This window comes from Ranitomeya variabilis, chromosome 4 (genome assembly GCF_051348905.1).
Source record: "Ranitomeya variabilis isolate aRanVar5 chromosome 4, aRanVar5.hap1, whole genome shotgun sequence".
Classification (NCBI taxonomy): domain Eukaryota; kingdom Metazoa; phylum Chordata; class Amphibia; order Anura; family Dendrobatidae; genus Ranitomeya; species Ranitomeya variabilis.
In genome coordinates this window covers 34,817,084-34,842,028 of record NC_135235.1, presented here as the reverse complement: position 1 = coordinate 34,842,028, position 24,945 = coordinate 34,817,084, and the positions used below count along the sequence as shown (strand labels likewise).

Sequence of the window (24,945 nt, the reverse complement as noted above, 5' to 3'; positions counted from 1 at the left end):
TATGAGGCTGCATCTTCTGTCAACCGGTCAGTCGAGGGTCATATCTCTCAAGCAAATAAACTCTTGTTGTAGAGGGAAATGATTTAATATTTATCTGTAGAATATACAAGATGACATGAAATGGACTCATCAAATATCTGTCAGTGGAATCCACAGCAATTTTTAGGCGGAGGATCAGACTTACAAGCATTCAGTGAGCCCATGATCTGCCACAATAATTTGCCCCAAAGGTCCTGTGGAAGATAACCGTATTTGGATTTGGCTCTGGAGCCACTGATTGATCACTACTGTTCCAGCTCCTCGAATCCCTAAGGAAATCCCCAGCCAACCAAGCCCTTTCCTGCCAGTGTAGGCTACAGCAATTTATAGGGGGTAGATCAAGCTGACAGACTTTCAGTCGGACCAGGATCAGACACACTCATTGAACCCAAAGTTCCTGCAGAATAAAATCACTTTTTGGAGGTACTTATGGGATGATTCATCTATAACTTAAAGAAGCACTCCCATCCCATTTTTATCTTCTTACTATATCAATCATCATATTATATAGCACTGTGTACTTGCAATTGCTGATTTTACCCTTACATCTTCTCTTGGAAGGTCTATGGAAATCATGTGATTTAAACTAGACGAGCTGAATCCTTTAAAGATCTATTTAGAAACAGGAAGTCTATTTTCCCTGCAGAACTACTATTCTACATTGCTGCAAAGTCCCTGGCAGCCCCGCTTCATCTCCTGACCCAGATGCTACACTCCTAGTACCCTGCCAGGGACTTTGCAGTTCTAATGATGACTCATACAGGGAAAAGAGACTTTCTTTTTCTACATAAAGCTTTGAAGGAATTATCTGGTCTGTTTTGAATGTCATAGACCTAATGGAAAAGAGAAGAATTAGCTGGGTAGAAAGACAAAATAAGCAATTGTACGTACACAGTGCCATATAATATGGTGACTGCAATATATTAAGAAGATAAAAGCTTTGATGGAAGAGATTCTTTAGCATGTATTTTTTTATGATATGTCCTTGTCTTATGTGTATAATGATAGTGATGAAGATTAGGATCCAATTAAAAGTGGGGCAGCACACGTTCTTTAAAGCTGAGAAGACCTTAAATCTTCTCCTATGGTTGGAACAGTATACACATAGTTATATAGGTTAAAAAAAGACCTTGGTCGATCAAGTTCAACCTTTCTCCGCCAATTGTTCATTTTGTCACTAAATTAACTATAACCCGCAATGTTATGTGTATCGAGGGGGTTTGTCCAGCCCTTTTTTAAAAGCGGTTCTAGTGTCGGTCATTACTACATCTTGTGGTTGGCATTCCATAGTCGCACTGCTCTAACTGTAAAGAACCCTTTCCTATTTAGCTGCCAGAATCGTCTTTCTTCTACCCGTAATGAATGCACCCCTGGACCTCAGTATGGTCTTTGGAATGAATAAGTCCTGTTCCGTCCTTTGTACTGACCACTCATATATTTATACATATAAATGAGATCTCCTCTGAGGCGTCTTTTTTCTAAGCTAAACAAGCCCAACTTTTCCAACCTCTCATGATATGAGAGACCTCCATCCCTTGTAATAATCTAGTCACCCATATTTGAACTGACTCTAATTTCTGAATATCCATTTTAAATGTTGAGCCCAAAACTGGATCCCATATTCTAGATGAGGCCTCACAAGTGATTTATAAAGGGGTAACAATACATTGGGATTGCGGGATTTTATCTCTCTTTTTATACACCCTAAAATCTTGTTTGCTTTTGTCGCTGCTACTTGACACTGAGTACTACTGCTCAGCTTAGTTGTAACTAGAATGCCAAGTCCTCCTGTTCTTTAGTCCCATGTATATTCTGATTTAATGTATATGCATCAATAGGATTACTCCGTTCTCGGTGCTTTACTATACATTTATCTACATTAAACCTCATTTGCCAAGTGTTTGCCCATTCAGGCATCTTATCCAGATCATTTTGCAATATTGTAATGTCAAGGTCAGATTTTAGTATCCTACATAGTTTGGTGTCATCAGCAAAAAATGACATTTTACTCTCAATTCCATCCACTACAACAGTTGCTTGGAACCACCGTCTTACCTTTCTTCTATATCGGTACCATGTGAGACATCCCTCAATCCTGTGGCACCACAACTGTTATAAGAGAGTCTAAGAATATGAGATACAGTGGTCTGTCAATTACTGAGCTCAATTCACTTAGTATCCTTGGATGAATGCCATCTTGACTGGGGATTTGTCAATGTTTAATTTGCACATACGCAGGCGTACTATTTCTTGTGTTAAACTAGTTATATCAGGTGGTGAACTTTGAGTTTTGCCTTGCTGAATGATCCCTGGAGCAGTCAGTTCATTGGTGAACACAGATGAATATTGCCTGTTTTATATCTCAGCCTTTTCTTTGTCCTCTATAATGATCTTGTTATTGTTTTTTCATGTTGCTGGCTATTTGTTTCTCTGTAGATAACTTTGCTAGCTTGATTTCTCTTTTACAATTCTTACTTAGAACTTTATACTCCTGAAATGCTATTTCTGTTTTCTCGGCCATCAAGATTTTGAATGCCCTTTATTTTAGTCTTATTAAACTTTGTACTGTCTTATTTATGCATAATGGTTTCTTTTTATTCCTGGACATTTTATTACCAGAGAGTATACATTTTTCCAGGATTCTAGTAGTATATGCTTAAAGATGCCCCTTTATGGTCGGTATCCCCAGTTACCATGAGATATGGTCCCAGTCTACACGATTAAGTTTTTTCCTTAATTTGTTGAAATCAGCTTTCCTAAAGTTCTAGGTTTTTGCATTTCCCCTTTTGAATGTTTGACTGAAAATTACACTGAAACTTACCATATTATGGTCACTGCTTCCCAAATGCTCCCCGACCTGTAGATATGAAATTGTGTCTGGTTTATTTGACAGAACCAGACCCAGCAAATTACATAACCTGGTTGGTTCATCTACAAGCTGAGAGAGGTAATTGTCCAGAATTGCTGATAAGAACTTGCAGCTTTTAGCACAACCAGGAGATTCTATGTTCAATTGAATGTCTGGATGGTTAAAAAACCCCATAGCAAGGACTCTATTATTATTTGCTGCCTTTTTAATTTGTTGCAGCATTCCTTCTCTACTTGTTCCTCTATATTAGGAGGTTTGTAGCAAACTCCAATTATTATTATTATTATTATTATTTATTGTTATAGCGCCATTTATTCCATGGCGCTTTACATGTGAGGAAGGGTATACATAATGAAAACAAGTACAATAATCTTAAACAATACAAGTCATAACTGGTACAGGAGGAGTGAGGACCCTGCCCGCGAAGGCTCACAATCTACAAGGGATGGGTGAGAATACAGTAGGTGAGGGTAGAGCTGGTCGTGCAGCGGTTGGTTGATCGGTGGTTACTGCAGGTTGTAGGCTTGTCGGAAGAGGTGGGTCTTCAGGTTCTTTTTGAAGATTTCGATGGTAGGCGAGAGTCTGATGTGTTGTGGTAGAGAGTTCCAGAGTAGGGGTGATACGCGAGAGAAATCTTGTATACGATTGTGGGAAGAGGAGATAAGAGGGGAGTAGAGAAGGAGATCTTGTGAGGATCGGAGGTTGCATGTAGGTGAGTACCGGGAGACGATTAGCAGCTTTCCATTATTGCCATCCTCATGTACATTTACCCATACTGACTCTACATTGTCGCAGTTCCCCCCAATGTCATCATTGAGCACTTGTCTTAAGTTAGATTTAATAAAAATACATACCCCTCCACCTTTTCTGTCTTTCCTGTCCTTCCTAAATATAGTGTAACCCTCTATGTTTGTCATCCAGTCATGGCTTTCATCCAACCAGGATTCCGTAATGCTCATCACATTGTATTCTATGGATGATAAAAGAGACTCCACTCCATTCATTTTGTTTGCAAGACGTCTTGCATTTGCCAGTAGACATTTAATACTATTAGCACATTTATTACTCCTTCTCACCTTCTTATGTTCCTTGCATGCTACAGCCTTCCCCTAAATCCTGATTGACCCCTACTGTCTCACTCTCTCTATCTAGCCCCTTTTTATCACATCTACCCTCTCTTCCCCAGATCCTAATTTAAAAGCTCCAACCGTCTGACCATGCACAGCTGTATCCTTGTCATTGAGGTGCAGCCCGTCCCTACCATAGAGCCTGTAGCTCTAGAGAAGTTGGCCCAGTTCTCCATGAACCCAAACCTTTTCTTCCTGCTCCAATTTCTAAGCCACTTATTTATCTCCCTAAGTCCCCATATCTTTCTTGTAAAAATAGCATCAAATAAATTAAGTAAATAAAATACATAAAAAAATAGAAAAATAAAATAGTTAATTACGGAATTAAAATAATAATATAATAATAATAATAATCTTTATTATTATTATAATAAAAGAATACATTATTAATACCGTATGTATTATTTTAAAATACCGTAAATAAAGTTTTTGCCTTTTTATAGTTGTTGTAATGTAAAGAAAAATAACCTTGTATCATCCTGGCCATATACTTCTGCAAATTCTTGTAAGGTTGCATTTCCAAGCATTGAATGCAGAGGTTCAGAATAGAAAAATGCAAATGAGCCATCTTTATTGTGTCTGTTTATGTCCCTTTTGCTGCATAAATCCACCCTCCTGCTCCTCTTCCCTCCGTACGTGATCGCTCTATTAGCTTATATAAAGAAGTTCCTTATACATTTTCTGAATTAATATGAGATATCTTTTGTCATTTTGCTTTCCCAGCTTACATATTCAAGTGTTATTCAATACACCATGGCTATGAGATAAATGTTTAAAATGGCTAAAAGGGGATTATATGGCTGAGCGCTTTTTACTGCATTGAAGCGCCAATAGATCACCGTAAGTGGATGTATGTCTTTTACGTGCTAAGGCTTCTGTAGCATTGAACCCTCCAAAATCCTGTGTAATAGCCCTTTTTTTTTTTTTTATAAAGGAAGGACCATCAGGATTCCTATGAATTACAATTCACTGGTCCTATGTCCCTTATCTAAAAAACAGCTACCCACAGCTAAACATCATAGAAAATGAACATGGGATGGAACGGCCGGTATTGAAACAATAATGCAATAAACTGATTAGCAGAAATTATTCCGCCCCCATAAAAGTCCTAGTATATTACGTCGTAACATGTTCATTACGCTTTAGATAGGCAGGATAACCATGAAATACTGCATCTCTCATTTACTTGGAATTACAAGCGCTGCGTATATCGCTTTGCCTATGGTTGGAAAGATTTCTTATTGCCGTGCTTTTCATCTGGGCCACGAAAAAGAAAGTCAGCGCGTAAACAATAGAAAGAGGCTTTTTAGTAAGTTAGGTCTGGAGCATTTCAATTTCATTTTACGGCCTTACATAGCAAGCTGATGGGGCAGTAAAGGAAACGAGCACGACTCTCTTGTTGTGGTGCGATTCATCATTGATAATGTTTCATTGAATCTTGTTCCTTTAAAGTGGATCCGTCACCAGATTTTGCAATACTAATGGCATACAGTGCATTATTAAATAGATCTCGTAGAACTGATGAGGCTCGTGTACTTACTGTTTAACCTCAATTTCCACTCACTTAACTTGATTGACAGTTCCTCAGTGTCCCTCCTCCCTGCTGCTGCTGAATCTCCGCCCAGCTAACGTGATTGATAGTTTATCAGTGTCCCTCCTCCCTGCTGCTGCTGAATCTCCACCCAGCTAACCTGATTGATAGTTTCTCAGTGTCCCTCCTCCCTGCTGCTGCTGAATCTCCACCCAGCTAACCTGATTGATAGTTTCTCAGTGTCTTTGCTCCTTGTTGTTGTATCTCCGGGTATCTAGCCTGATTGATAGCCCCTTGGTGTTTCTATTTCCTACTGCTGCTGAATCTCCTCTAATCTAGCCTGATTGACTGTTTCTCAGTTCTTGGTGTGTAATTTCCAATCGCCTAGCCAGATTGACATCTCATCTGTGTCCCTTTTTTCTACTGCTGCTGATTTTCTGCCAACCTAGCTTAATTGACAGCTCTTTTATGTCCTTCCTCACTGCTGCTGCTGACTCTCTGCTCACCTATTCTTATGGACAGCTCCTCAGTCCCCTTCCTCCCTGCTGCTTCTGAATCACCACCCACCTAGCCTTATTGACAGCTCCTCAGTGTACTTCCTCCATTCTGCAGCTACTGAATCCCTACCCTCCTAGACTGCTTGACAGATCCTCAGTGCCCTTCCTCAATGCGGCTGCTCCTGAATCCCTGTCCACCTAGACTGATTGACAGCTCCTCAGTATCCTTCCTCCATGCGGCTGCTGCTGAATCCCCACCCTCCTAGACTGATTGACAGCTCCTCAGTGTCCTTCCTCCATGCTGCTGCTACTTAATCCCCACCCACCTAGACTGATTGACAGCTCCTCAGTGTCCTTCCTCCATGCGGCTGCTCCTGAATCCCTGTCCACCTAGACTGATTTACAGCTCCTTAATGTCCTTCCTCCATGCAGCTGCTACTGAATCTCCACCCTCCTAGACTGATTGACAGCTCCTCAGTGTCCTTCCTCCATGCGGCTGCTCCTGAATCCCTGTCCACCTAGACTGATTGACAGCTCCTCAGTGTCCTTCCTCCATGCGGCTGCTCCTGAATCCCTGTCCACCTAGACTGATTGACAGCTCCTCAGTGTCCTTCCTCCATGTGGCTGCTCCTGAATCCCTACCCACCTAGACTGCTTGACAGCTCCTCAGTGCCCTTCCTCCCTGCGGCTGCTCCTGAATCCCTACCCACCTAGACTGATTGACAACTCCTTAGTGTCCACCTCTCTGTTGCTGAACTGGGCTGAAATGTCTAGAGATTCTACAAGAAACTCCCAGTTGCAAAGTTGTAAGGATAAATTAGGAATTCATAATAAATATTCAATATTCCACCAGCCTGCTTGTTGATGGTTTCCATGCAGGCAATTGTTTATATACTACATATCCAAAAATAAATTGAAGTAAAAGATAATACACCTAGATGTAAATTTTTCCATGATCCAGTTATCCCATGTAAAGTAGCTAAAATTAATATTTTGCTTGGACTGCAGACCACAACAATGGGTTGTTTATTATGGTGTATATCTTAATATTTGGACTTTATTTCTCCACATTAATTTTGGCTACAGCCTTCTTTCCAATTCTGCCCTCTACCTCAAATAATCCTTTACTTTTTACCTGATTGCAAAATTGTATTTACTCAAGTGAATAATGTGTTATCATTTACAAACCAATGACTTTTCTCCCTCTTTGACCTCCTGGCACTGTCAGGACCTCATTTTGGCAGCCGCTGTAGTACAATTGTCAGTGTGAAATGTTTGTTTTTTTGCCATGAGCCATATCCCAATTCTATACCTTGTACCTGGTCGTATCTGATCCAAATAACATAGAAGAACCACAATAGTTTTTCATTAATAAGATCCTCTGATGATAAGATAACATGCTGTCTTTCAACCTTACCCCATGATCAATTTTTGGGGGTTAAACTGTTAGCAAGTGCATTTTTTCTTACTGTGCCATCCAGGGTTGACAACTTTTCAGAAATTCCAGGACAGTCTGCTAAAATAGGGCATTTTTTTAGTCTGTATGTAAAAAAAAGTCAAGTTGGCAACCCTTGTGCCATCACATGAGAAATGTGACATTACATGAACCTATTGAAATCAAATTCTGTAATGTAAGGACGCGTCCTGTCCTTTAGCGATTGAACTGCCCTTTATATTCACTCTTCACTTTGGATAGATGACTTGTCTAAAAGTGGAACCTTCCACTATTAAAGGGATTGTTTAGTCCCATCTATTTACAAAATAACTTGCAATGTTAAATAAATGGAATAATACTGACTTCAAAAATTCCCTGTCGTTCTGTGCTGAAGCCTCCCTGCCGGTCTGAGCTTGCCCACCTCTAGGCATGCCATGCTGACACAACATGTGACCTCTGCAGACAATCATTGGCTGCAGCGCTGACTTCATTAGTGACTGACAACACGTGATGGTTGGTGCTTGACTCCAATTGTTTTGTCTAAAGGTCTGTTTTCTTGAGATTTTAAATGAAGATAAGGGTATCATTGTACAAAATGTGTGATTGTTTATTCAATATTGTGTATATTTCTATCATTTTAGTAACTTTGTATAATATGTAAAACGAAAAGTGTTTTTTCCTATATGCTGATTGGTGGGATAATTTGTAATGTGCTTTTTAAACCTGGTGTGTAATCTATATGGATGATAGAGAAATCTTGGTAATAGGTCGAAATGTCGGTATTTTTGTATTTGCCAGAATAAATAATTTTTTTAGGTGCTATCACCTGATTTGGACGCTGTCTATCATCTCTGCATTTGAATTGCTACCAAGTGTGAATTCTTGGTTTTTGGACTTTGCATCCCTCTGAAGGAAGAGTGCTGCGGGCTACATGTTCCATTTGCTACTGCCAGTGTCTACTCTGACAATAAATCCCAAACATATCCTATGCAGCCAATGCAAATTATTCTAGTAATTTGTGCTGTGTTTTCCAAGCGCAGTCCTCAGCTATCATGTTATAAAATCCTCTTCTGCAAATCGCTGACTGCAGTTTACTGCTCCTTTAGGCATATGGTGTATACAATACACCACACACTTTTCGTAAATGACATGGTTGCCACTACAAGTGTGTGCTCAAGGGAAATTGTTTCTTTCAATGTGATATTTTATTCAAATATTCCAAGCAATGCGTAGCATCTGTAGACACTTGTCTTAGCTCTCAGCGAAGTCATCAGCTACAGATAAATGTGCTTTTCTGACTTGCTATTTTCTGGTACAAACAAAACAAGGAAGTTATAGAATCATATAGAACTAATAAACCTTAATTATAAACTTAATTCCATCATGAACACTGCCATGGCCTTGTCTTATATGACTAGGCGGAATGAGATTAACATGTTCTGTATGAAGCTTCAAACTAGAGAGAACACTATTTAGAATTCAGTAGTTATTTGCTAGCTATAGTGATGTGCATGAAGCATATAATGAAAAGAAAAATCTGCATACAGTGAAGCATGGTAGACTCTTGATGATACCAACAGTGAAGCATGGTGGTGGTTCAGTGTTGCCTACAGTAAAGCTTGACAGAGGCTCAATGATGCTTACAATGATGGATGGTGGAGGCTCAGAGACTCCTACAGTGAAGTATTACAGTGGCTCGGTGAAGCCTACAGTGAAGTATGGTGGTGGCTGTTTGATGCCTACAGTGAATCATTGCAGAGCCTCAGTGATGCCTGCAGTGACTCGGTGATGCCTTCTTTAAAGCATGATGGCAGCTCAGAGATGACTACAGGGAAACATGGCAGTGACTCAGTGATGTCTACATTGAAGCATGTCTGTGACTATTTGATGTCTATATATGCATCACTGAGGTTCTGCAGTGTTTCGCCACTGCAGAACCTCAGTGATGCATACAGTGAATCATGGTGGTGCCTCTTTGATGGCTACAATGAATTATCACGGAGCCTCAGTCATGCCTACAGTGAAGTATGGTGGTAGCTTAGTGACGCCTTCATGAAAACATGGTGACAGTGACTCAGTGATGCCTATGTTGAACTATGGTGGTGGGTTGGTGATGCCTATCGTGAAGCATAGGGGTGGATTGATGATGCCTATAGTTAAGCAAGACATTGGTTTCGTGATGCCCACAGTGAAACATTGCATTGACTTGGAGATGCCTACATTGAAGCATGGGAGTCGCTCAGTGATCCTCACAGTGAAGCATGGCAGTAAATCGGTGATGCCTACAGTGTAGCATGGTTGATAAGCTTGGTGAGGCTTACATTGAAACATGACAGTGGTTCATGATACCCACAGTGATGCATGGTGGTGCCTACCATGAAGAATGGCAGTGACGCAGTGATGCCTGCAGTGAACCATGTCAGTAGCTCGCTGATGAGAAAATGCTAGGAGAAATCATGTCTTTTGTAAGAAACCTAAAGCTTAGGTGTAATTGGATTTTGATGGGATCTGAATAAGTTGATTGTATCAAACCCTCAAATTTTAGTGACCTTGAGGCTTTTGTCCATGAGGAATGGGATAAGATTCCTCCGGAACATTGATAGAAGCTGGTGTCATATGCATCATATTTACAGCAGGTCATAACAGCCAGAGGTGCTTGACTAAGTACTAAAGACATTATTTTCATGAAGGGCTGACTAATTCGTAGAATTCAGTAGTCAACAAAAGTGGCACTTTGTGCTGATTTTGTAGAAACCATTTGCTTTATTAGTTGTATTGAGCTATTAAATATAATTCTCATTTCATTGATTTATTGCAAACAGCAGAAAGCAAGGACTCGCAAGTGTTCTGCATGGGCAGAGGAAACAGGAGTCACGGGTGTTCTGAGTGGACAGAGGAGCAGGACTCACAGGCTTTCTCTGTTTCCTGGCAGTATATATGTAGCTTCAAACATTAAGCTGCTGAATAAAAACTATAGATCCCTGATCTCAGCGATTCCCCCTCCACATGATGCTGCCTTCAGATAAGGCAGCGTAGAGTAGACGGTTATTTTGCCCTGCATGTCTGCCAGACGTTAATAACACATATAACTACTTATCATTAATATTAACTCCATGCCTCAGCAGTAGACATTTTAAATACCTACATTCCCTCTCCCTTTCAATTTATGCTAATTTTTGGCACTTATTCTGACAAATTTTGATTTTATTTTTTTCTTGATGCATAAATTATATAAGTGACAGGTTTGCAGGCAGCTAAAATTGTATTAACCTTTTTTCTGTTTTTCCCTGTAGGGCACCGGAAGATACTCCATCTATATTGCAAACTATGCAGATCGCAAAGTAGGTCCCCATTCCTTAATTGAACTTGACGAGTCTGCCAGCGACCTAGCAAAAGGAATAATCGTGCTGTCAAATGTCGCCACTGAAGCCGGTGTTAACAAGTATACAGGTAACAGTGGAGTACAGTATGTAGAGTTACTCAGGTATCCTGAATTATTGGTTTAAAGGGAACTTGACAACTGATAGATGCCACTGAACCACCCTAATCCACTAGTAGGACAACCCCCTTCTTGATCAAAATGTTTGGCCCTCGTAAAATAATAAAGCTTATACTCATCTCCCATGCCAGCGCCGTTCCCACGGTGTCGGCACTCGTGTTCCCGGAGCTATCGTGCGGTTGTTGTGACACGTGACTCCGCGCCCAATCAGCACTGGTGTCATTGACCTTCGGACAAATCGAACATGAAGAGGAAGTCCGGGCTGCAGCTGATCTCGGACTTCCTCTTCATGTTCAATTCGACAGGAGGCAGGTCAGTGACGCCAGCGCTGATTGGGCCCGGAGTCACGTGTCACAACTGCACTGAAGTCCCGTGAGAGCGAGTGCCGACATCGCGGGAATGGTGAGTATAAGCTTTATTATTTTATGGGGGCCAAGCGAGGGGTATTAGAAGAAGTTGTCCAAGAAGTGGACAACTTCTTTAAAGGGGATTTCAATCACTTTGACATTGATGGTCTATTAATATCATAGCGGCAGCTGGTCGTAAACTGTGTACGGAGAGGAATACCATTGCTTAATGGCCACTGCATTGCAGATCACCTCTTCTTCAATAAGTAGGATCTGCAGCACCCGGGAGTAGGCACTGAACAGTGCTCCTCTCTTTACGCTGTTTACATCTGGCTGATTTTCGGACAGCTGGGTGTTATGATCTGATATTGATGACCTATCCTAAGCATGTTGTCCCATAAACGGCACTTATAACCTATCCACATGACAAGTTGAGAAATGTATAATCAACTGAGACCTCCACTGATCCTGAGATTGAACCCAAAGTCCCCTATGTGCATGAAGCATTAGTGAGCATCTGCGACCACTTTTTTTTACTATCTAAACCTTCTGTATTTAAATAGCTGGCCATTGGGCCCATACTTGTGATCGAGAGGGGTCCCAGCTATTGAACTCCCAAGGTTATTATATTATTTTTTTTTTTGGTAAATGCTTCAAAAAGTACAAAAATTGTCTCTCACCATCCATAAAAATTCCCTTTCTTAGAACATCATTAAAAACACATGTTAAGGTGGAAGCAGGTCGTGATGTGGATGATGGCTATTTGGAGTACACTTTTCTTTGACCCATAGAAGCTTTTTTATGTGTGAAACAGCCGTTGTCAGTTGCGCAAGCAGTTCTAATAAAGATAATTTTTATGGCTTGTGAGTGCCAATTTTTCTACTTTTTGAAGCATTTACCCCACTTGTGTTTCATCAAGTTGAGCACCAAGAGATGCATGAATCCACATGGTATGTCCTACAAGTCATATTTGAGGGGTTCTGGTTTTGGCGAATCACCTTTTTTGAGTTTCTGTACATTTTTTTAGGTATATCTCTTTTTTACCTTCTAGCCAGTCCTCTTCCTTTAAATGTCGAGTGCCACATCTCCGACATCTTCAACAAAGGCCAGGACTTCTGGCCACATCCAGGGCTCAGAGGTCACTGCATGTTGTAAGGTCGCAACACTGTGATGTCAAGACATGCGCCACAAGCTTATGATGAGCAGTGACATATGAAGCCTGGATGTGAATGTAAGTCCTGGCCTATTGTGAAGAGTCTGGAGATGGAGCACCCGACAGAGGAAAGAAGAAAACCTGACGGCGAGCTGTGGGGTGGTCTAGAGGTCAACGATGAGGTTTTTCTGCCGTCCTTGTTCCAAGATGCATACAAATTCGGGTGGCAAACAATCTTTCCATACCTGTCAAGTTTGTAACCCGGGGACTGCCTGTTGGTAATTGGTATTGGTGGCCATGCAAAGCGTTGCCTCAGGATCTTAATGTCGATCCTTTTAATGCTAACGCTACACCTAAGTATATTTTATTACCAAACTTGTGTACCTTGAATATCCTGGACCGCAATGGGTAACTGGACACACCACCTAAAAGATGCCATTTATAAAGCTGGTGGCTTCTTATGTGACACAGAGGCTTTTGAGGTCCTTTAGGTACCAGGGTCCGGATGCAGCTGCTGCCTCTGCACCACCCATAGCTGCGCCGCTGCTGGCCGGTGATCAGAGCCGCCGTCTTATGTAGCTTTTTATTCTCTATGATGCAGACTGTATATCTCTGAGTAGTTATTGTGGCTCCAAAGTCTGTGCCTGAAAGTGACAGAAATACAAATCGCTTAAACACCTTTCATGTAATAGATTCTACAAGGTATTCTAAGAGTTGAGCCCGGTATAAATGATGCATTTAAATCTCCTCAGTCCTGCAATGATTGATCTGGACTAGAAGGGCTTTGCAGCTTCAGGGGTTGCAGTACTTCATGTTCAGAACTTCATGTCCTAGAGAATTACAGTTCTGCACCATATATTTAACTCTGTAGCATCCTGCATGCGAAAAGCCAGAAAGTCACTTACTTCCCCATTGACATTATATTTTACAGGGTTTTTTATATTCTTCTTTTATGTGGTTGAAACTTCTCACATATTTTTGAAAACATAAAAAAGAATGAGTCCTCAGTGGTTGATGCCTTTTAATGGCAGACTGAAACAATAAGTAGCAACCTGTCAAGACTCCACTTAGCCTTTAAAAGGTATCAAGCACTGAGGACTTTCAATTTGGGTTATTTTTCTATCTATTCTCTAAAATGATTCAAAGATATATTTTTCCCATTACATCTTTTTATTATTTCTATTTTGCTATCATTATTTTTTTTGGTAAATAGACCTATAACATGTGGTTGTAGTTTGCTTTGGAGAGAGCAGCCTAGCTAAGGTTGTTCCTCTGCCATTCACATCTTCGTTTAGGCTGGTTTCACACTTGCGTTTTGATCTGCAGCGTTTTAGCGCTAAAAAACGCATGCGTTTTTTTTCCTATACTTAACATTAAAAAACGCATGGCTTTTTAGCGTGCAAAAAAACGCATGCGTTTATTCGCGGCAAAAAAATGCATTGCTGTCTATGTAAACGCATGCGTTTTTAAGCACATGCATTTGCTTGCGTTAAAAACGCACGCGTTTTTACCGAAAAACACAAGAAAACACAAGAAAAAACAAGAAAACCCTAACCCTAACCCTAACCCTAGGGTTACTAGGGATCCTAACCCTAAACCTAACCCTAACCCTAACTCTAAGGTTAGGATCCCTAGTAACCCTAGGGATCCTAACCCTAACCCTAACCCTAGGGATCCTAACCCTAACCCTTAGGGTTAGGATCCTAACCCTTAGGGTTAGGGTTAGGATCATAGGGTTAGGGTTACAGTTAGGGTTAGGATCTCAAGGGTTATGGTTAGGGTTAGGGGTAGGGTTAGGGGTAGGATCCCAAGGGTTATGGTTAGGGTTAGGGTTACAGTTAGGGTTAGGGTTAGGATCCCAAGGGTTATGGTTAGGGTTAGGGTTAGGATCCCAAGGGTTATGGTTAGGGTTAGGATCCCTATGGTTAGGGTTAGGGTTAGGGTTTGGATCCCTTCATCACCTTGATGGTGGGGGGTGGCTTATCAGTGACCTGGTGACCAGGACATTCTAATAAAAAGCTACCCCTAACCCTAACCCTAGGGATCCTAACCCTAACCCTAACCCTAGCTAATTCTATTAATAGTGTGTTTTCTAGTTGATTTTGATGATTGGCAGCTGTCACACACTTCTCAGCATGCGTTTCAAAAACGCAAACGCGGGAAAAAAAGCATGTAAACGCGGGAAAACGCCGAGTTTTGCCGTGTTTTTTTGGGGGCGCAAAAACGCATGCGTCTAAAAAACGCAGCGTTTGCATGTGTTTACATGCGTTTTTTCACCACATGCGTTTTTTTAAAAAACGCTGCAGATCAAAACGCAAGTGTGAAACCAGCCTTAGCTCTTGGATGTTGAGAAACTGAGCAAAACTCCGCTCTCTAGACAAACAGCATAGATATATAGATAGATAATAGATAGATAGATAGATAGATAGATAGATAGATAGATAGATAGACATACCGCCGGTGTAACATCGGGACCCGGAGGTGGAAGGGGGCCCTTGCAGACAAGAGGCGCACTGCACCTAGCGGTAGACCACAAATGTGTGTATGTATGTGTGTGTGCATGTGTGTATCTGCATATGTGTGTGTACATATATACGGTATGTGTATTTGTGTACGGTATATCTGTATGTATATGCGTGTATATGTATGTACTGTAAATGTGTATGTATGTACGATATATGTGTGCATGTATGTACGGTATATGTGTATGTATATGTCATGGGCAGCCCAATCTCCAGACCTTAACCCCATTGAAAACCTCTGGAATGTAATCAAGAGGATGATGGAAAAAAAATCATGGTTATTCCACAAATAATGGATTTCTGAACTCTTCCTGAGTTAAAAAATTAGTATTGTTGTTTCTAAATGATTATAAACTTGTTTTCTTTGCATTATTTGAGGTCTGAAAGCGCTGGTTTTTTTTTAGTTTTGACTAGAGTTGAGCGACTTTCATTTTTTTAAGATCGAGTCGGGTTTTGTGAAACCCGATTTTGTCCAGAGTCGAGTCGAGTGCAGTCGGCCGATTATCGCTAAAAGTCGGGGATCGACCGAAACACGAAACCCAATGCAAGTCAATGGGGAAGCATAGTCGGCAGTGAGTGGAGGCCAGGAAAACACCTACAGTGCCCATTTTAATGCCAAAAACATCCATTCTCGTTTCTGAAGCTTGTCAATCTTAATTAACTTTATAATAATAGTTGGGCATAGGGAATTGGGGGTCATTTGGCAAAAGTTGTGGGGGGAGTAGGGCCGGCTCAAGTTTTTCGTGGGCCCAGGAAATGCGGACTACGTCACGGCGGTGTTGCAGGGAAAGGTAAGTATTTCAACGTTGCAAGTGCTGTGATCCTGAGCAAGCAGGGGGGGCCCACTCGTTCGCATTGGCACTGGCACAGGGCCCCTCAAAGTACAGCGATGTGTGTTTGCATGGCGGGGGCGCCTCCCACCAGCAGCGACACTTTTGCGTACTCTGAGGGGCCCTGTGCCAGTGACGTCGCCAACGAGTATGCCCCCCCACCTGATGAAGGAACCTGCACTTTCATCTGCACCTTCCTCTCTGTCCCTGTGTAAGGTGGTATAACATGCGGGAAGGGGAACCTTACTTTCAGCAGGGTCAGATTCTGGCTGTGTAGAGTATAAGGGGAATGTAGTGGTCTAGGTCAATGTACCAGCAGACTCATCTAGCAGTGGCTGGGCAATGGGCAGGATGAGGAGGAAACAGATATAGGGCCAAAGAATAAAGTAGGCTAAATGCAGTTCAAAATTGGTAACAGGACTAAACAGGCGGCATTGCTTTGTTCAGTGGAGTAGCAAACCCAAGAGCAGCAGACACTGTTTCAAGGGCATAACCACACTAGTAGGCCAAATGCAGTTTAATATCTGATAGTATAGGGTGAAAGCCAGAATGTGGAAGCTCAGCTTTGTTCAGTTGAGGACAACACCAGGCAGGGGCAGACAGACACCTTTAGTAGGCCGGAACAGCCAATTGCATTTTTAAAAATGGTAATTTGGAACTGAAGGTAGAAGCTCAGCTTTATTCAGTTGAGGACAACACCAGGCAGGGGCAGACATTCACCTTTAGTAGGCCGGAACAGCCAATTGCATTTTTAAAAATGGTAATTTGGAACAGAAGGTTGAGGCTCAGCTTTATTCAGTTGAGGACAACACCAGGCAGGGGCAGACAGACACCTTTAGTAGGCCGGAACAGCCAATTTTTAAAAAAAACAGCAGTTAGTAAGAGGCAGAAGGTAGAAGCTCAGCTTTATTCAGTTGAGGACAACACCAGGCAGGGGCAGACAGACACCTTTAGTAGGCCGGAACAGCCAATGGCATTTTTAAAAATGGTAATTTGGAACTGAAGGTTGAAGCTCAGCTTTATTCAGTTGAGGACAACACCAGGCAGGGGCAGACATTCACCTTTAGTAGGCCGGAACAGCCAATTGCATTTTTAAAAATGGTAATTTGGAACAGAAGGTTGAGGCTCAGCTTTATTCAGTTGAGGACAACACCAGGCAGGGGCAGACAGACACCTTTAGTAGGCCGGAACAGCCAATTGCATTTTTAAAAATGGTAATTTGGAACAGAAGGTTGAAGCTCAGCTTTATTCAGTTGAGGACAACACCAGGCAGGGGCAGACAGACACCTTTAGTAGGCCGGAACAGCCAATTTTTAAAAAAAACAGCAGTTAGTAAGAGGCAGAAGGTAGAAGCTCAGCTTTATTCAGTTGAGGACAACACCAGGCAGGGGCAGACAGACACCTTTAGTAGGCCGGAACAGCCAATGGCATTTTTAAAAATGGTAATTTGGAACTGAAGGTTGAAGCTCAGCTTTATTCAGTTGAGGACAACACCAGGCAGGGGCAGACATTCACCTTTAGTAGGCCGGAACAGCCAATTGCATTTTTAAAAATGGTAATTTGGAACAGAAGGTTGAGGCTCAGCTTTATTCAGTTGAGGACAACACCAGGCAGGGGCAGACAGACACCTTTAGTAGGCCGGAACAGCCAATGGCATTTTTAAAAATGGTAATTTGGAACTGAAGGTTGAAGCTCAGCTTTATTCAGTTGAGGACAACACCAGGCAGGGGCAGACATTCACCTTTAGTAGGCCGGAACAGCCAATTGCATTTTTAAAAATGGTAATTTGGAACAGAAGGTTGAGGCTCAGCTTTATTCAGTTGAGGACAACACCAGGCAGGGGCAGACAGACACCTTTAGTAGGCCGGAACAGCCAATTGCATTTTTAAAAATGGTAATTTGGAACAGAAGGTTGAAGCTCAGCTTTATTCAGTTGAGGACAACACCAGGCAGGGGCAGACAGACACCTTTAGTAGGCTGGAACAGCCAATTTTTTAAAAAAACAGCAGTTAGTAAGAGGCAGAAGGTAGAAGCTCAGCTTTATTCAGTTGAGGACAACACCAGGCAGGGGCAGACAGACACCTTTAGCAGGCCGGAACAGCCAATGGCATTTTTAAAAATGGTAATTTGGAACTGAAGGTTGAAGCTCAGCTTTATTCAGTTGAGGACAACACCAGGCAGGGGCAGACATTCACCTTTAGTAGGCCGGAACAGCCAATTGCATTTTTAAAAATGGTAATTTGGAACAGAAGGTTGAGGCTCAGCTTTATTCAGTTGAGGACAACACCAGGCAGGGGCAGACAGACACCTTTAGTAGGCCGGAACAGCCAATTGCATTTTTAAAAATGGTAATTTGGAACAGAAGGTTCAAGCTCAGCTTTATTCAGTTGAGGACAACACCAGGCAGGGGCAGACAGACACCTTTAGTAGGCCGGAACAGCCAATTTTTTAAAAAAACAGCAGTTAGTAAGAGGCAGAAGGTAGAAGCTCAGCTTTATTCAGTTGAGGACAACACCAGGCAGGGGCAGACAGACACCTTTAGTAGGCCGGAACAGCCAATTGCATTTTTAAAAATGGTAATTTGGAACTGAAGGTTGAAGCTCAGCTTTATTCAGTTGAGGACAACACCAGGCAGGGGCAGACACCTTTAGAAGGACGGAACAGCCAATTTTTTTAAAAACAGCAGTTAATCAGAGCCAGAAGGTAGAAGCTCAGCTTTATTCAGTTGAGGACAACTTGAACTAGGGACTGCAGACAGACTTTGCAGGCTGTCCCCTGTGTGGACCATGCATCCAATACATTAACCCATTTAGCCACAAAGGACACGTAACCTTCCGTGGCCAGGCCTACAGGTCCATGTGTCTGTTGTCAGGTATACCTTTGGACTGACAAATTGACAGAATGCAAGGACAATGCGGTCTTTAACATGCAGGTGGAGGGGTGGGATGGCTTTTCTCGCAAAAGAATTGTCAACTGGGTAGCTCATAGCGTGGTATATCGTAGTTCATCCTGGCTTTATTAATATTAAATTAAATAAAAAAATAGGCTCTAGGCACTTTATTATTGGTTCCAGGGGTACACGGGCAGCAGTGGTCAGGTGAGTGGAGGCCTAGTGGAAGGAGGGACCTTAGACAGGCTTCGAAGGCCTAACATAATAAAATGGGCTGGCGGTAGGCACTTTATTATTGGTTCCAGGGGTACACGGGCAGCAGTGGTCTGGTCAGTGGAGGCCTAGTGGAAGGAGGGACCGCAGACAGGCTTCAAAGGCCTAACACAATAAAATGGGCTGGCTGTAGGCACTTTAAAATTGGTTCCAGGGGTACACGGGCAGCAGTGGTCTGGTCAGTGGAGGCCTAGTGGAAGGAGGGACCGCAGACAGGCTTCGAAGGCCTAAAATAACAAACAATAGGCTCATGGCAGTTTTACAGCGGTTACATGGATACACGGGCAGCTTGGTGGTGAGTGGAGGAGTATTTAAAGTAGGGACCGCAGACAGGCTATCAAAGGCCTAAAATAACAAACAATAGGCTCATGGCAGCTTTACAGCGGTTACATGGATACACAGGCAGCTTGGTGGTGAGTGGAGGAGTATTTAAAGTAGGGACCGCAGACAGGCTATCAAAGGCCTAAAATAACAAACAATAGGCTCATGGCAGCTTTACAGCGGTTACATGGATACACAGGCAGCTTGGTGGTGAGTGGAGGAGTATTTAAAGTAGGGACCGCAGACAGGCTATCAAAGGCCTAAAATAACAAACAATAGGCTCATGGCAGCTTTACAGCGGTTACATGGATACACAGGCAGCTTGGTGATGAGTGGAGGAGTATTTAAAGTAGGGACCGCAGACAGGCTATCAAAGGCCTAAAATAACAAAAAATAGGCTCATGGCAGTTTTACAGCGGTTACATGGATACATGGGCAGGCAGCTTGGTGGTGAGTGGAGGAGTATTTAAAGTAGGGACCGCAGACAGGCTATCAAAGGCCTAAAATAACAAACAATAGGCTCATGGCAGCTTTACAGCGGTTACATGGATACACAGGCAGCTTGGTGGTGAGTGGAGGAGTATTTAAAGTAGGGACCGCAGACAGGCTATCAAAGGCCTAAAATAACAAACAATAGGCTCATGGCAGCTTTACAGCGGTTACATGGATACACAGGCAGCTTGGTGGTGAGTGGAGGAGTATTTAAAGTAGGGACCGCAGACAGGCTATCAAAGGCCTAAAATAACAAACAATAGGCTCATGGCAGTTTTACAGCGGTTACATGGATACACGGGCAGGCAGCTTGGTGGTGAGTGGAGGAGTATTTAAAGTAGGGACCGCAGACAGGCTATCAAAGGCCTAAAATAACAAACAATAGGCTCATGGCAGTTTTACAGCGGTTACATGGATACACGGGCAGGCAGCTTGGTGGTCAGTGGAGGAGTATTTAAAGTAGGGACCGCAGACAGGCTATCAAAGGCCTAAAATAACAAACAATAGGCTCATGGCAGTTTTACAGCGGTTACATGGATACACGGGCAGGCAGCTTGGTGGTGAGTGGAGGAGTATTTAAAGTAGGGACCGCAGACAGGCTATCAAAGGCCTAAAATAACAAACAATAGGCTCATGGCAGCTTTACAGCGGTTACATGGATACACAGGCAGCTTGGTGGTGAGTGGAGGAGTATTTAAAGTAGGGACCGCAGACAGGCTATCAAAGGCCTAAAATAACAAACAATAGGCTTATGGCAGTTTTACAGCGGTTACATGGATACACGGGCAGGCAGCTTGGTGGTGAGTGGAGGAGTATTTAAAGTAGGGACCGCAGACAGGCTATCAAAGGCCTAAAATAACAAACAATAGGCTCATGGCAGCTTTACAGCGGTTACATGGATACACAGGCAGCTTGGTGGTGAGTGGAGGAGTATTTAAAGTAGGGACCGCAGACAGGCTATCAAAGGCCTAAAATAACAAACAATAGGCTCATGGCAGCTTTACAGCGGTTACATGGATACACGGGCAGGCAGCTTGGTGGTGAGTGGAGGAGTATTTAAAGTAGGGACCGCAGACAGGCTATCAAAGGCCTAAAATAACAAACAATAGGCTCATGGCAGCTTTACAGCGGTTACATGGATACACAGGCAGCTTGGTGGTGAGTGGAGGAGTATTTAAAGTAGGGACCGCAGACAGGCTATCAAAGGCCTAAAATAACAAACAATAGGCTCATGGCAGCTTTACAGCGGTTACATGGATACACAGGCAGCTTGGTGGTGAGTGGAGGAGTATTTAAAGTAGGGACCGCAGACAGGCTATCAAAGGCCTAAAATAACAAACAATAGGCTCATGGCAGCTTTACAGCGGTTACATGGATACACAGGCAGCTTGGTGGTGAGTGGAGGAGTAGTGCAAGGAGTGTCTGTCCCAGTACTCCCAAAATATAAATAGATGTTAATGTCTCGCAAAACAACCAAAACAAAAAAAAAGGTGGCATACTTAGGTACAGGGGTGGGCTCATCTACTGAGTTTCTGACATAGTAATTTGGCAGTAACTATTTAATGGTGCCAATATAGGACACAGACACAGACTACTTTAAGTTGCATCATAGATGTCTACAAATGTGTATTGTCAGTGCCAGACATTGAATGATGTCAGCGAATAGACTAAAGATTGGTGGAGCTGTGCGACATAATTTTGCACGTGGTAGAGCACATTTTGAGCTGGGGTAGGGGGGAACTCTCTTGAGGCCGGCGGGACCGCCCCAGGGCCCCTCATGTTACAACGGTGTGTCTGACGTTGGGTGCGCACCACCACCGCCAGAGACACTACATTGTACTATGAGGGACCCAGTAGCAATGCCGTCAACCAAAAGCGAGCACACCCACCTCTTCAGACAAACAGCAGTCTCACGGGTGCTTGCGCCAAGTCGCGATACCACGGCCCCGTGTGGGGAGTTTTGCCATTTAGGGAGGTGTAAACATGTCGTATGCTGTACAATCAGCTGCAGCAAATTAGACATTAGAAAAGTAATTCACAGGCAAGAGCTTTTCATAGGAAAGCTAGGTGTCGGCCGGGCAAGGTGGGGCAAAAGATTTCGAAATCCAGTTGTGGTTCATTTTAATGAATGTTAGATCGTCAACATTTTGGGTAGCCAGACGAGTCCTTTTTTCGGTTAATATTGAACCTGCAGCACTGAATACTCTTTCTGATAGGACACTTGCTGCCGGGCAAGCAAGCTCCTGCAATGCATATTCTGCCAATTCTGGCCAGGTGTCTAATTTGGAGGCCCAGTAATCAAATGGGAATGACGGTTGAGGGAGAACATCGATAAGGGATGAAAAATAGTTAGTAACCATACTGGACAAATGTTGTCTCCTGTCACTTTCAATTGATGCAGCAGTACCTGTCCTGTCTGCGGTCATAGCAAAATCACTCCACAACCTGGTCAGAAAACCCCTCTGTCCAACGCCACTTCTGATGTATGCACCCCTAACACTCCTAGTCTGCTGCCCCCTGGAGCTCGTGTGAGAACGATCACGTGCGCTGTGTGCTGGGAATGCCTGAAGCAAACGGTCAACAAGAGTTGATTGTTTGGTTGCTAATATTAGTTCCAAGTTCTCATGTGGCATAATATTTTGCAATTTGCCTTTATAGCGTGGATCAAGGAGGCAGGCCAACCAGTAATCGTCATCGTTCATCATTTTCGTAATGCGTGTGTCCCTTTTTAGGATACGTAAGGCATAATCCGCCATGTGGGCCAAAGTTCCAGTTGTCAAATCTCCGGTTGTGATTGGTTGAGGGGCAGTTGCAGGCAAATCTACGTCACTTGTGTCCCTCAAAAAACCAGAACCCGGCCGTGACACGCAACCAATTTCCTGTGCCCCCGGGAAAGGTTCGGCATTAAAAATATACTCATCCCCATCATCCTCCTCGTCCTCCACCTCCTCTTCGCCCGCTACCTCGTCCTGTACACTGCCCTGACCAGACAATGGCTGACTGTCATCAAGGCTTTCCTCTTCCTCTGGTGCAGACGCCTGCTCCTTTATGTGCGTCAAACTTTGCATCAGCAGACGCATTAGGGGGATGCTCATGCTTATTACGGCGTTGTCTGCACTAACCAGCCGTGTGCATTCCTCAAAACACTGAAGGACTTGACACATGTCTTGTATCTTAGACCACTGCACACCTGACAACTCCATGTCTGCCATCCTACTGCCTGCCCGTGTATCCTCCCACAAATAAATAACAGCACGCCTCTGTTCGCACAGTCTCTGAAGCATGTGCAGTGTTGAGTTCCACCTTGTTGCAACGTCTATGATGAGGCGATGCTGGGGAAGGTTCAAAGACCGCTGATAGGTCTGCATACGGCTGGCGTGTACAGGCGAACGTCGGATATGTGAGCAAAGTGCACGCACTTTGAGGAGCAGGTCGGAGAACCCAGGATAAGTTTTCAATAAGCACTGCACCACCAGGTTTAAGGTGTGAGCCAGGCAAGGAATGTGTTTCAGTTGGGAAAGGGAGATGGCAGCCATGAAATTCCTTCCGTTATCACTCACTACCTTGCCTGCCTCAAGATCTACTGTGCCCAGCCACGACTGCGTTTCTTGTTGCAAGAACTCGGACAGAACTTCCGCGGTGTGTCTGTTGTCGCCCAAACACTTCATAGCCAATACAGCCTGCTGACGCTTGGCAGTAGCTGGCCCATAATGGGACAACTGGTGTGCAACAGTGTCATCTGCCGATGGAGTGGTTGGCAGACTGCGTTCTGTGGAAGAGCTGTAGCTTCTGCAGGAGGACGAGGAGGAGGAGGAGGAGGGGGTGCGAACGCCTACAGCCAACTGTTTCCTAGACCGTGGGCTAGGCACAACTGTCCCTAAATTGATGTCGCCTGTGGACCCTGCATCCACCACATTCACCCAGTGTGCCGTGATGGACACATAACGTCCCTGGCCATGCCTACTGGTCCATGCATCTGTAGTCAGGTGCACCTTTGTACTCACAGATTGCCTGAGTGCATGGACGATGCGCTGTTTAACATGCTGGTGCAGGGCTGGGATGGCTTTTCTGGAAAAAAAGTGTCGACTGGGTAGCTCGTATCGTGGTTCAGCGTACTCCATCAGGGCTTTGAAAGCTTCGCTTTCAACTAACCGGTAGGGCATCATCTCTAACGAGATTAGTCTAGCTATGTGGGCGTTAAAACCCTGTGTACGCGGATGCGAGGATAAGTACTTCCTTTTTCTAACCAGAGTCTCATGTAGGGTGAGCTGGACTGGAGAGCTGGAGATCGTGGAACTTTCGGGTGTGCCGGTGTACATGGCAGACTGAGAGACGGTTGGAGACGGTATTGTTTCCGCCGGTGCCCTAGATGCAATATTTCCTCCTACAAAACTGGTGGTTCCCTGACCCTGACTGCTTTTGGCTGGCAAAGAAACCTGCACAGATACTGCCGGTGGTGCGGAAAATGGTGGCCTTACAGTGACGGAAGGGATGTTGCGTTGCTGACTAGCTTCATTGGCCGAGGGTGCTACAACCTTAAGGGACGTTTGGTAGTTAGTCCAGGCTTGAAAATGCATGGTGGTTAAGTGTCTATGCATGCAACTAGTATTTAGACTTTTCAGATTCTGACCTCTGCTTAAGCTAGTTGAACATTTTTGACAGATGACTTTGCGCTGATCAGTTGGATGTTGTTTAAAAAAATGCCAGACTGCACTCTTCCTAGACTCGGATCCCTTTTCAGGGATTGCAGACTGAGCTTTAACCGGATGGCCACGCTGTCCTCCAACAGGTTTTGGCTTTGACACGCGTTTTGGGCCAGATACGGGCCCGGCAGATGGAACCTGTTGCGATGTTGATGCCTGCTGCGGCCCCTCCTCCACCTCCGCTTCTGAACTACTGCCGCCTGCACCCTGTTCCCCCAATGGCTGCCAATCGGGGTCAATAAGTGGGTCATCTATTACCTCCTCTTCGAGCTCGTGTGCAACTTTGTCTGTGTCACTGTGTCGGTCGGTGGTATAGCGTTCGTGGCGGGGCAACATAGTCTCATCAGGGTCTGATTGTGGATCTGTACCCTGAGAGGGCAATGTGGTGGTCTGAGTCAAAGGAGCAGCATAGTACTC

At 43.6% G+C, this 24,945-nt stretch overlaps 1 protein-coding gene across 8 annotated transcripts in view; it reads left to right on the top strand.

Annotated features, from left to right (window-relative positions):
* Window positions 1-24,945, top strand: part of CRTAC1 (cartilage acidic protein 1) — a 526,287-nt gene that overhangs the window by 301,372 nt on the left and 199,970 nt on the right. For all 8 annotated transcript variants that reach the window (XM_077258322.1, XM_077258318.1, XM_077258320.1 and 5 more), the window contains exon 5: window positions 10,792-10,948. In XM_077258322.1, coding sequence (XP_077114437.1) covers window positions 10,792-10,948 — 157 coding nt within the window. The remainder of the gene's footprint in view (window positions 1-10,791; window positions 10,949-24,945) is intronic.